Consider the following 13,124-nt stretch of genomic DNA (forward strand, 5'->3'; position numbering starts at 1 on the left):
ACAATCAGCATTCAGACTGTCAACTCTTATTCCAGTCCTAATCTTTAGTTTCCTTAATTTTCTTGTATAAAATCCTTTTATGCTGAAATACCTCATATCACTGCTTATTTACAAGTAGTTTGCCTTCTTTCTGTCCACACAATTGGTTAAAAAATAAAGTAATGCAAATATGAAAAATGTTCTGTTTGTGTACGTTAATGTATTTCACTAAAGGCCCAATCTGAAAATTCAAATTTCATTTGTTTTGCTGATCTATATGAGATTTTAAAAAATATACTCTAAGAAAGTCAAGTCAGCAGTTTTAGCAGTATGGATTTGATGATGTTGTTTCAGTGACTCTCAGCAGGTTTTCATCCATTTTTTAACATATTTCTTGGGAACTATCAGCTAGGAATATCCTAGCAAGACCAATCCTTCACTCTGATAAAGTCTAAAGCTCTGTATCAGATGTATAGTTCCCTCATGAAACTCACATATTTTTCCCTACATAGACTTAGAGCTAAAATGAGAGGGTCATTTCAGGACAAAAAAAAAAAATTTTTTCTAGATTAAAGACTCTCAGGTGTTTTTAGCAGAAATCACCTGTTCATATGGTAATTACTTCTGGAGCCACATATCCTTTCACTTCATTATCATTCTGATTTCTAGGTGAGATAGTGGCATTGCTGTAGCAACTACAGCAGTTGTTTTCAATACACATTTGAAACAAGTCACTAAATTTAAATCATTACACATCTTCATTTTCTTCTCTCAGATTTGAGGTGTGCCTGCATTGCAAGGGGTTGGCATAGACAGATTGATGGTTCAGCCCATGCATACTGATCATCCTTAGCCTGAGGGTGTAGGCTCTGCTTGAGCTGTGACCATGTACCTGCCTTAGTTGGGGTTCTCTTTCTGTGGCCAGCTGGCCTTACAATTGCAGCAGTGCCTGTAAACTTCGGGCTTTGAATACCAAATTAGACTGCTTTTCCCAAAATCCCACATTCCAGCATCTATGAATACCTCTGGCAGCCTCCTTCTCTCTCCTAAACAGAATGATATATTTGGCATTTAACTCTTTGTTTTCCTTTTGGGTTGTTCCAGGCTACTGGCACATTTCCTGCTCTCAGCTAACCCCTGTTCTGCCAGTGTGGGATGCTTTTCTAGCAGGTTGCTAACGTGCTAAGAAGCATATGTATTTCTTTGTGAATATGGAAGATATTTTCCAAATTTTACAGCTTCTGACCCAGAAACAGGAATATTCATCACTGCAGCATAATTTCAGACCTGCCAAGAATATATCAATTATGTGATGTAGATGTGCTAAGGGAAAGGATGAAAGCAGGAGTACAGCAATTTCCCCTGCTCCCTGTACTAGCTATAAAGACAGCAATAAACTACATCCTTCTGCAGGGAAGGCTTAATCCACTGATGCCAAATTCATTCCAGTTGAGGACCCACCCACTCAGAGAGAAGTGAAAGGACTTACATCATATTTCTATAATATCTGAGATTGCCAGGCCCTGAATCCACTATGAAACTAAAGCAACTTGGCCAAGAACTTGCTCTGCCAGTTTCAGATGTCCTGAAAAATATTCTTTGATGCTTTTCAACTGTGAATCCAAAAGGAATCTGGAGCCTCAGGAAGGTGTTTGTCACACCATGGATGTTACAATTTTGAGGGACATTTTATTTTGGAAGGGGTCTTAACTAAGGGCAACTTGGGCTTCCTTCAGTGTGACTAGGTAGACTTAAAGCAAAAAGCTCCAAAGGAAGTTTACACCAGCAGCTAATACTTCACCACTGCCACCCTTTCCTTCTTGGCATTAGATGTTTCTCAAATATTTCCCAAGATAGCCACTGGTCAAAAAACCCCCATGTAAACAGAAGAGTTTATATATTCCCTTACTGATTTTTAACTATGGTTCATCACAAGCCTCTCAACAGCCATAAAGCTGCAAGGTGAGGGGTTTTTTTTTGATGTTTTAGACCTAATTTAACAAAAAAGGTTCTATATTTTTGCTGTCAGTATTACCCCCTAGAAGAGAGCATTTGATCAAATTTTCTATGGATATTGGCTACATAATAATTCACCACAGGAGATGACAGGTGCTGTGTTGAGGTCAATGTCCTGCACAACAGACATGTTTTTTTAAGAGATAAGCTACAGACTGCCTTAATGGGCAAGTCCAGCTGCTCAGTTCTTGGCCTTTATCTCTTATGATCATTTGGCAGTGGGTGTAGTTTCTTGCTATCAGCCAAGCAGCACTTTTTTCCAGTTGCTTATAATTGTTCTGCAGATTATTCCATATAAGTTGATTATGTACATATTGAGTAGAGGAAGGTAAACAAAAAAAATCACATTTTTTCTTGTATTTTTAGTAGTTTAGCAACATATTTTTACTGTTGCACGTGAACTATAGCAGGAATGAAACAAAAGTCAGAGCTGATGGTATACTTGTCTGATATTTGATTCTAGTTTACTCCTACAGATTTGAATAGAAATATTACTTGTGTAGTCAAAGTTATTAAAAAATGCAAAGCTGTTTAAAAAACTATATAGTAAGCCACTTTCAGGATAGCATCCTTAATTACTTATGTTTACCATAATTGAGAGGTGATCAATATTATACTGTTTGTTCTTACTGTATGTTAAGACTCTGAATCATCTTCTACAGAATTGAGAAGATTAAAAACAAAAAACAAAAACAGTGGTGTTTTTCATTTATCTTTTTAGGTTTTTTCTACAGAGATCTCTAAGTTAATTACAACTGTTAGTTTAAAGTAGACTAAGCTATATTAAATGCCTCAGTATCTATTTTTCCTCAGAATTAAAAATGACCTTAATTCAGTTTAGCATAACTCACTTTGGAAGTGAAATATGCTAGGTTACCTGAAGGTCATTTAAATTCCAGCTGGGAAAGTTCAAACAGTTTAGCAAGCTTTCCTACATACTCTGCACCCAAAAGTGAGGAATGATGAGGAGCTAGTAGTCTCACATCTAAATCTAGGTTTCACTGTATTCTGCTCAAATGTATGTCCTGTAAATTGTGTCCCTCTGTCACATATTACTGTATTGGCTAAAGAAGTCTAGCTGGAAAAGTTCTTAATGCATAATCAGCTTTTCTGCTGTAATATCTTTAGTAGTGCCATCCAAAAATAGGAAAACTGTCCAAGATGGTTTTCCTGTTTTTTTGTTTGTTTTTTGTTTGTTTGTATTTGTTTTTGGTTTTTTGTTTTTTTTTTTAATTTCTAGAAGCACATTTTTAAATAGAAAAAATCACTTTCATAAACCTGTATTTTTACCCCTTTATATTTCTACAACTTGCTGTTTTTATTTCAGAGTTACAGCACAGTTCCTAGAAATACTAGGAGCTGTGCATATATGCCTAATGAAGGTAATATGTCCTATTTGCTCTTATGTTTCTTATTTCTTCAGCAGACATAATCTTCTGCTGCAAGTGTTTTTATTCTACAGAAAACCATCACCCAAGGTAGCAACATGCAGTTTCTTCATGGTTCAGACCCCTGGCACCTGGAAGACAAATACAAGGTTTTGCTTAATGTTCAGAGTCTTCCATCTGCTTTATTTGTGTTGTTATTCCTTGCTCAGGAATTCCAGCTCAGGGTGTTTTTCTGCCTCTGATATCTCTGTCTTATGGTATTTTCAGCTCTTGGTAATATCTAAAGTTCCAAAGTACAGTCCAGTCCAACACTTGAATATTCAAGTACTATTTTCTTGGCAGATTCTAAATTGCCTCAGCTGGAGCCTGCTTCTCCCAAGAGTCTATTTCTGTATTATTTGCTCCACTTTCTGTTGAAAACCAGTGGCTTTTTAAAGTTGGAAGGGCTTTAGATTTTTTTTTTAAATCTAAAAATCTTCAATAGATCTTAGCCTATGGCAAGGTAATGCCACACTTTATCATACACTTCTAGCACCCCAATCTTATATAGTAAATATAATCTTATAATCCTGTCATCCCAATATTATAAAGTAAAATACACTTCTAAACATCCAGGACCAAAGCATATCACTTTAATATGCTTCATTTTTATTTAGAATGCAATACTTCTCATTTTTTGTACCAGCTTCATGAATATCCTCCTTTTCTTAGATTGCAGAGAAGTGTTAAATATGCCAAATGCATCAGCACTTGCTATTTTCAGACGGAAAACCTGCTTCTGATAGACTTGCTTTTAAATAACACTTACTGTTTCCAGATGTACACTGAAGGGTTCTTGCCTTCTTTTCCAGTAGTTTCTGCTATTTCCAGAGTTTGAGCCTTTAAATGCTTTAATTTCTTCTCAGTGTCTTTTATTTTTTTTAATATTTTTTTATATTGCTAGTGCCACGAATGAGTGGTTATTCCAGGCTCAGAGGGTTTCAGCAGATGTTCTTCAGTCAGGTGCCTGCAGTGTCTTTTCCTTACACTTACAAGCCAGGAAGCTAAATTGCTAAAAGAATATTTAGACCATTAGGAGAAGTACTAAACAAAACCAATAATAATATCATATTCATAGGGGTGAATCTATTGAAAAAAAAATCCATGCAAGAAAAAAAGAGTAAAATTTAGCCACTTTCCATATAGAAAAAAGCAGCCAAAACTGGATTAAAAGTTTATTTACTATTTTTGGATTTCTTTTTGTTTGTCTTTGACTCACAAAGCTAAAAGGAGAAATATCTACAGTGCATGCCAAGAAGAACTTATTAATTCTCATTAGCACAAAGAAGAAGTGGTTGTTTCAAGTGGTTGTAATGCAAATGTCAATGTAAAAGTTTTTTCCCCTCAACTCCAGAGCCTGAGAAGCCATTGTCAGACTATACTTTGATATCAGAAGATGTTCTGTATATTTGATAGATGTATGGCTGATTCACCAAGAAAGAGAAGTTGAGTGTTTTCAAGCATTGTTTTAATCACATGAAACAGAGAACTTTAACTTCTATTTGCATTTAGCCCAAGCCAGATTTTCTCTAAACTCAGTTTCACATCTGAAACATAGAGGTAATTTGTTGAAATAAATGTAATGCTTCCAGTGAAGCTTTTATTTTTCAAATTGATTTTAAAAGATGGCAACCATGTGCAGTACAGTTTTTGCACAGGAATGTGACAGACAGGGCTTTTAAATTGGTATTATGATTTTAACCATCACATTTACAGGAAAGAACTCCATTCTTTTTGTGCAAAGAGTAGATGCATCCCCAAGTAATATATTAGCCAATAAATGTCTACATATAAAAATTATCCTCAAGCATTTCTCATTTCCAATGCTGTAATTCCTTTCAAATAACTTCAGGTAAAATGAATCAGTCAAGGTCTCTAACAGAGGATGTACAGAAATCTGTCTTGGGGATAACATCTGCATTTATTTCTTATGCTCAGGTGCAACATTTTAACTCAGAGGTGATGGTATTATATGTGTGCATCACTTGAAGCAGCTAGATATCAAAGCTTGCCCTTTGATATTTCTCCTCAGAAATCTTCCCTTCCATCTACTTTATCACAGTAAAAGTTAGTCTGATTTAATCAGATATTCTTTGTCCCTCCTAGTTTTAATTTTTTATACTGCTAAAATAAATTATATTTCCATTCCTCCCAAAAAATGTTCTTTTCTGTCCTCCAAAGACTTTATATGCCTCTGTTTTCACACTCTGCTTTTCCTTCTTTCCAATCCATTTTGGCCTCTGTTCGTTTTGTTTGCCACCCTATTCCATTTACTTGGTCTTTCCCTTCACTGTACTGCAGATTTACTACCAGAACTGTTATTTTGTAAGAGTTCACAAAACCAATGGAATTCAGCAGCACAGTTTGGTGGTGTTTGGCATCCCTTGCCTCCTCCAAATATTTGGTACGTTATATCTTAATTTTTACTGACAGTGTTGAACAAAAATGAAGACATGTTTAAATCAGTCAGGGCCTTTCCTCATCATTACTGAGAAGACAAACTAGATTTCTGATCCCCTGGGCACACACAAGCAGGAGCAAAGGCCATAGAAGCCATTACTGATGAGAAACTATTTCTGTGAAGTCTCAAATGAAATCTTGATTTCTTCATAGTCAAATGAAGTTTTGCCATCGGTGACATCAGGATGTTACCTGCAACACTGGGCCTGGCTGTGTTTTCTAGTTTTGTGCCTGTTACTAAGCTATCTCAAGGATTGCATCCTCTTTTTCATTTCTGCAATAACATTGCACCAATTTACTGAAGAGACAAGAGCATAATTGGCCATGTCCATTCCTCAAAGTTAGCACAGGACAGTATATTGAATAGGCACAAAAGACATGTTAGAAATGGTCCTTGGGTAAATAACTGATTCCTACAATTTCTTAGAAATGTTAAATCCAGGTTTAAAGTTAATTTTCCCTCTGGATGACAAGGGAGGAATATTTTTTTCAATTTATTGTCTGTTTGAAGGGGGAGCTAAATGGTTTGTATATGAATCCTTTAATATGCAAATATTAATAACACAATCAATATCAATACTTACCAGTTAGAGAGGGCTTTTTCATCCACAAATTTTAGGGTTATACAGTTAGAAGTAAAAGGCTTCTGAGAGTTCCAGTGGTGTTGGAGAGAAGGATTTCCATGGCAGCTGGGATTTCAAGGAAGGAGGGAAGAGAAAGGCTGGGCTGCATGACAGAAGAGAATGTTTGAAAATGGCAGAGAGAAGAAAATGAAGGCAGGACAACTGGAGCACCAGATAAAATAATTATAGAAGAATTGTAGAACTTGCCTCATGCAACAGGAAAATATGCAATATAGTCTTTTAAGAAAGATAATAGGAGATGGTAGCCTATCTCATTTGGAGAGAAAAAGTGTTGCTTTAATTAGGAGAAACTGTGATTTTGTTACAATCTTGGCAATACACACACAGTCCAGGTTCATCCCTGCCTCTATGTGTTCCATGTGTGCTGCTGTCTTTTCCCTGATGACTCCAAGTGCAGTAATTTGCAGACTTCTGGTCCAGACACAGTCTTTTAATAAATGTTTGTACAGCTGCATCACAATGGGGGACTAATTTTGAATGGGGTCTCTGTTTTCTACCATAATTGAAATAATTAATCATAGTCACTCAATAATGTTGCCACTGTCACTTCTTGGACATAAAAATCCAATGAGATCATAAGGAAATGCACATTATGTTAATATTATCTATTATAGTAAAAAAAAATTACAATCCATAGTCTGAATCAAAACTCACCATGTCTGTGTAAGTCTAATTGTAGTAGTCTTTTGTTTCTTTGCTACAGCAAGCAGTTGTAGGAAAGGATTGGCTAAAATTTGGAGGATTCTCCTGGCCCAGGCTGTGTTTCTCCACAAGCAGGGCTCCTTTCCTTGATGTGAGTTTGGAGCCTACAGCACAGACAGGGCAGGCCCCTTTAAATTTCTGTTTTATCTGGTTGCCTGGACAACCCCTGTAAACATCAGTGGAACAACGTGTGGTCTTCAGAAAGCTGGGGACCTTGAGGAAAAACGAGGTCATCTGGGGACAGACATAGCCAGTGTAGCCTTACCTATATGAGCAGACATAGATTTTTGCACAGACTTTTTTTGAATGTTTCTTTTTGAATGCTTCATGCTTTTATAGTCTGTTTTAATTTGTGATATATGGAAAAAATAAACATGTTTTCTGGCAGCAGCTTTTTTTCTTGTTTTCTATATTGCTTTCTGTTGTGATATAAATATATACTGTTTAAATATTTATATGTAATGAAAGAAGTATATGAGAAAGAGTACTTTGACTATACAAAAATGACAACTCCACTTACCTTTTTTGATATGACTTTTTTGATGATATGATTTTAAAAAATTTTAAAAATTTTAAAAATTTTCATTTTAGAAAGCAATTAAAAGTACTAGTGAAATTCAAATAATGGTGAAAAAGTTACCATTTGCAATATGTTTTGCCATTAAAAATGATAAACAGAGGGGTTAAATATTTGTTAGCTGTTACATGAAAGTAATGAGCCAATCACTTCAGACTTATGTCAACAAACTTATATAGAATTTCCACTTATATCTGGCAAGGTATGGATTGAACAGATACTGAGAACTTTTACACTGTGAAAGGACATGCATTGGAAAAAGCACAACTTTGCTGGGGTGGAAGTCCCATGCCAACTTTCCTCATATTTGACCATATTGCTTAAAAAAAATATTTCATTACTATGTCCAACTGCAAAGGAGGAGCAGCTCACACCCCTCTTTCTACTTGGGCCTGCATGCCAGCAATAGCATAAGTATTTAGTAACATTATATGAACTTGCCCCAGTTTGTAAATATTTACAAAAACTGGTTTTATTTCCTGGATGACCATAGTAACTTAGTTGACCAACAGATATACGTTTCCATTTTCCTTCAACTTATGCCTCATTTCATCTTACAGTCTTCATACAGGAGAATAATTTCTTTCTCTATGGCTGCTCAACAAAAGGAAATGTTTCTCCAAAATCCTGAAATTCTGGGACTTCCTTTCTTAAACAGAGGCAAAGAGCAGATGGAAACTTGAAGATATTTGAAAAAGAACCTCCAAGCTCTGATTACCAAACAGATACAGATGCTCCAAAATGATATTTTGTGTGGCTAAAAATAGAAGTGTTCCTATCTTAAAGCTGTTCAAAATCATGTCTGAACCAGAGGAACCTCATTATGCTTGAGGATAATTGACTGTAGTCTGTGGATAGCCTTGGTGTTGTGGTATCTGCTTACATCAGTACTGAGTTTCACCCAGAGCATGTTTGGAGTGTTGAGGACTATAAAAAGTTATTGTATATGAAATGCTACATTATGTCAATAACATACTGCTACAGCTTGTAAATTCACATTGATCTGTATAATAAAAGATGTTTACAGCACTAATGAACTCAATCAAGTGCATGTTTGCTGATACATAAAAAAGTAACAAGCCATCTTGCTGGGCATTTGATTTCCAGGAGATAATCCCAGACAGTGCTCTGAAGATTAGAGAGAGAGGAGATAAGAAGCTGTGACAGGCTGGCAATATCTGCCTGAAACACCATCCCCTGTTAGCAGGTGTTGGTGCTGCTGGGAAGCTGGTGCATGGATTTTGCTAACACGCTGAGCAGATGGCTTATAAAAGGAATGGGTGCTGCTTTTTGAAGCAAAAATTATGTATGGCCTGAGAAGTATTGCAGCAAGAATCCTAAGGGAATATAAAGTGGAGGGATGGAAGTTGAGTTGAACCTTGTTTCTTCACTGGTAATGTTTTCTAGGCTGACACTAGGAAATTGATGGTTTATGACAGCACAGATTATGTTTGGACATGGCTTTCTAGCAAGTGGGAAAATGAACCTGTTTAGAAAAGTGTAATCTACTCAGTAAATATATTCTGAGTGTTGTGCAAACAGAAGAAAACACACTATAGCTATTAGCTAATAGGAATAGATATTATTCCTGTTACAAATTTATATGCTGATTCTGTTTCAAAGCTTTTGAACTTCAGGATTGTCACATTTAATATTTTGAAGATCTTTTTGGCATTTGTGAGTACTAACAGTTGCACGAGGATAGAGCCTGTTTCAACAGCAGGGGTAAAATGCAACTTCAAGTTTTCCAGACCACACCAGACTGTGCATCCTACTGCAGCTCTGTAAGCTGGCAGTTGAGTGAGTAAGAGAAATAGGTCTGCATTTCCAGGTCTATTTTGTGACTTTGTTCAAATACCAGTGTTCTTTAGAGAATTTAATTATCTCTTTGTAATTTGAGGACATTGTATTTACTGACTTGGAGATGGATTACATATACATCAGTACAGTGCTCATAATTATTCAGGGAATATGTCTGTAGTAATAGGAAGGGTGAAATAGGAACTGTGTTCAAATAAATAATAATTCTTTCTCTTGAAGATAGAACTGATCTGATTGCCCTCACCATTTTTCAACTGTAACTATTAAAATTCATTAAGGAATCCAGAACTTCTGTATGGAAAAATTGGAAAAACCTAAGAAAAATCTTAGAAAAATGTAGATTTCTGAGAAAGGACTTTCTTCATGATCTGTTTTTCCATCTTTCCTGTTTGTTCATTTATGAAATTCATAAGATAATCTTCAAGCTATGTAAAAGGTATTTTTATTACTATTTCTATATGCAATAATTATCTAGGCACATCTGTTCTCAAGTGCATCAATATACAATATTTAAACTAGCTCAATATTAAAAATATAACTCTATTTAATGCTCCTAATTAAGCATCTGTGTATTTAATACCCCGCTTTGGTTCCTTACTACATTTTGTAAGCTCTAATGTTGTAAGCTCTAATGTTGTAAGCTCTAACATGGAGGTAGTGAGTACCATTTACTCTCAGAGTGATTCAGAGTGCAGATCGCATTAAAAAGAGTAAATCTGATCTGCTTCTGGGAAACAACAACTAAAAGCACATTCAGGAAGAGATTAATGCCTCCTGCCTCCCAGGAATGGAGAGGACAAAAAGCATTTCTGCTGTGAGGCTCTGGCCTTTGCTGGGAAGATGTGTTCCCAGCTGAGAACAGCACCCATTGGTACCAGCCCTCTGAAAAGAGGAAGCATTAGCTGCACATGGAAGGGGAGGCTTATCCTAAAATCCTCCTAGGAGCCAAGCAGGCTGACAACTCCATCCCAAACTTCAGGTTTGCCTGTGAATCATAAAGCAACAGCTGGGTGCAATCTCTCATCACAAACTCCCTTGTGGTTTGCTGCTCTTCCCAAGCTCCAATGTACTTTGCTCAGCAGAGGTGTGCACACGCACAGAGGTGTATGTGCACACCTCTGCTGAGCAAAGCGGGGTGGAGAGGCCTGGTTGGGGCTGTGGAATGTGGACACACCACTAAAACAAAGCAGGCAGGGGCTGCTGCACGCCCAACCCAAGCTCTGACCCAGAGATACCGTGCAGTGCATGGCAGCCTTGGAAATGGTTTCATCTGCAGTCAGTGGCAGCATTCCAAATGACTAACGGAAAGAGAATCAAACCTGTCCTCAGGAGCATCCTGGAACACAGCTTTGGCACAGCTTGACAATGCTGACTGTTTACATGGGGACTAGCTTAGATCCTGCTGCTTTAGCATGGGTTTTCTATCACTAAGATTCAGACCTGTTCCTACAAACACACAAACAAGCATAGGAGCTTCTATCAGATTACATGCTTGTGGCTAGAAATTATAACTCTGCTTTTTTTTTTTTTTTTTTTTTGACAAGCCCAACAAAGGTTTTACCAGCAAATAAATCATAATTTTGGCATATCAGTAGAAATCACAACATAGCTTGTCATCCAACCCAATGAAAAATACTATGTCTCTAGAAAGTAAATTCTTCAACTTTACAAGCTACAAATTGATACCACACATGAGAAAACATTCTGATATCTCTCTAGGATTTCCTAAAGGATTTTTAATGTGTTTTTCTGTCCTTAGCAATAATTTTAGCATTTGCAAGAAGCCCACAATCTGTTCCTATTAAAGTATCAGCTTACCTCAAAAGATGTTAAAAGAGTAAAAAAGAAACTTAATGCTGATCAAGTTGCAATTAAATTTTCATTTTCATTTAACATTATCAATTTTTTTTCAGTTCTTTCTGACCAAGAAATAGAAAACCTGAAACTAAGCCTACTAAAGAGATTTATTTCTAACTGCCTTGAAGAGGTAGTGTAGACATTCTCAAGGAAGACCTTATTTTAGCCAAGAGATAATGCAAAAAATACTAGACTGGAATTGATTTTAAAGGTATGTAGTAGTGAGTAATGTGTGACGTAAGAATGTAAAAGGATGAACAACGTAAGCTCATTAATTAATAAACCAGACGTTGATAAAAGATTATCACTAGTTCCATGGCAAACATAATGCAGATGAAATCAAATGCCATGGTCACTTCCACTGCTTGTGAATTGGGCTCCTAACCTTGACAAATACAGAGGACACTACATAATCTACTGAGATACTTGACTAAATTCCAGTTGAGGTTTTATGATTTATTCTGTAAGTATTCTTTTTTTGTCAAACTTTTTATTCTTCTGAAAAATTCCTAAAAATTTTTGTTTGGCAAGCGATTCTCTATTTTTTCAATCTTTATTGCATTTATCTGATTAGGTCACGTGCCTTTATGCGAGGATGCAAAGTATTTCAGGAAAAGCCCGAAATGGCTCTTTCAGAGAGGCAAACAGCGATTGTGCGCACGGGAGGAAAACATTTGGCTACGGTTCCAAAGGGGAAGAGGAAAAAACCTGTCCGGAGCCGCGGGCAGGGGGCACGGCACTGTGGATCGGGCAGGTGCCGGGCCGTGCGCGGGCAGCCGCCGGCGGCTCCGGGCCCGCGGGCGCCTCCACCCGCCCCGGCCCCACGCGCCGCGGGCCCCGCGGGCGCTCGGGAGCCTCCCCGCGCCTCACGGCGGGGCGCGCTCGGGGCTCAGCGGCCGGGGAGCGCTCCGCATGATTCCTAAGGCGCTTCCCGGCAGCCGGAGCCGGCCATGGGTCCCGCGTCTCGGCGGGGCCGAAGGGAGACGGCCGCAGCCAGCCCTGAGGGCGGCGCGGCCCGCCTCGCTCCTCCCGGCGGCCGCGGGCCGCCCCGGGAGCTGCCCGCGTGGCCGCCGGGTCCGCTCGCGTCCCCGGGCAGCGAGACAGCGCGGGCCGCTCCACCGCGAGCGGGGGGGGCACCGGCGGACCGGCAGCGCTGCCCGCGCCCGCCGCGCCGCTCGCGCCGCTCCGCGGACGCCGCCCGACGCCCCTCGGGGGCGAACCTCGCACGTACCTGTGTGGGAGGGCCCGCGCTCCCCGCCCCGCCCGGCCGCCCGGCCGCCGGCAGTGCCCCCTCACAGGGAATGGTTTGTCCCGGCTCGCCGCCGTAACCTCCCGCTCCTCCTCCCGCCCGTGCCCGGCGCGGATGCTGCCGCCGGGGCTCGCCCCGCCCGGCATCGCCCCGCCCGGCATCGCGCCGCCCGTGAGGCGCAGCACGCGCCGCCCGCGAGCACCGGAGCGCTGCAGGACCGCCCGCCCGCGCCCCGGCAGGTGAGGGCAGGGTGAGGGGCCGGCGGGGCGCGACACCTCCTCCTCCTCCTCCTCCTCCTCCTGCGGCGGCGGGGGACAGGCTGCCACCCCCGCGGGGAGGCGGCGGAGCGGCGGCCCGCCGTGATTCAGCATCGCCGGCGGGGAAGGGAAGCC

The 13,124-nt window shown here is 39.6% G+C and overlaps 3 protein-coding genes across 7 annotated transcripts in view; 1 reads left to right on the forward strand and 2 right to left on the reverse strand.

Moving 5' to 3' along the window:
* The window catches only part of PRKACB (protein kinase cAMP-activated catalytic subunit beta), an 81,040-nt gene extending 68,188 nt beyond the window's left edge, over positions 1–12,852 (reverse strand). The window contains exons 1-3 of the mRNA XM_054637934.2: positions 12,715–12,852; positions 6,467–6,608; positions 4,192–4,434 (exon numbers count right to left, since the gene is read on the reverse strand). Coding sequence (XP_054493909.1) covers position 4,192 — 1 coding nt within the window. The 5' untranslated portion in view covers positions 4,193–4,434; positions 6,467–6,608; positions 12,715–12,852. The remainder of the gene's footprint in view (positions 1–4,191; positions 4,435–6,466; positions 6,609–12,714) is intronic.
* LOC143694706 (uncharacterized) lies at positions 10,278–12,893 on the reverse strand. The gene has a single exon (XM_077182707.1). The coding sequence runs from the start codon at positions 12,891–12,893 to the stop codon at positions 12,162–12,164; it is 732 nt and encodes a 243-aa protein (XP_077038822.1). The 3' UTR covers positions 10,278–12,161.
* TTLL7 (tubulin tyrosine ligase like 7) overlaps positions 12,832–13,124 on the forward strand; it is a 65,631-nt gene continuing 65,338 nt past the window's right edge. For 4 of the 5 annotated variants that reach the window (XR_013183294.1, XM_077182309.1, XM_077182311.1 and 1 more), the window contains exon 1: positions 12,832–12,971. The gene's annotated coding sequence lies outside the window, so the exon portion shown is untranslated. The remainder of the gene's footprint in view (positions 12,972–13,124) is intronic. The other variant, XM_054638123.2, reaches the window with a different exon arrangement.

This window comes from Agelaius phoeniceus, chromosome 8 (assembly GCF_051311805.1).
Source record: "Agelaius phoeniceus isolate bAgePho1 chromosome 8, bAgePho1.hap1, whole genome shotgun sequence".
Lineage (NCBI taxonomy): Eukaryota > Metazoa > Chordata > Aves > Passeriformes > Icteridae > Agelaius > Agelaius phoeniceus.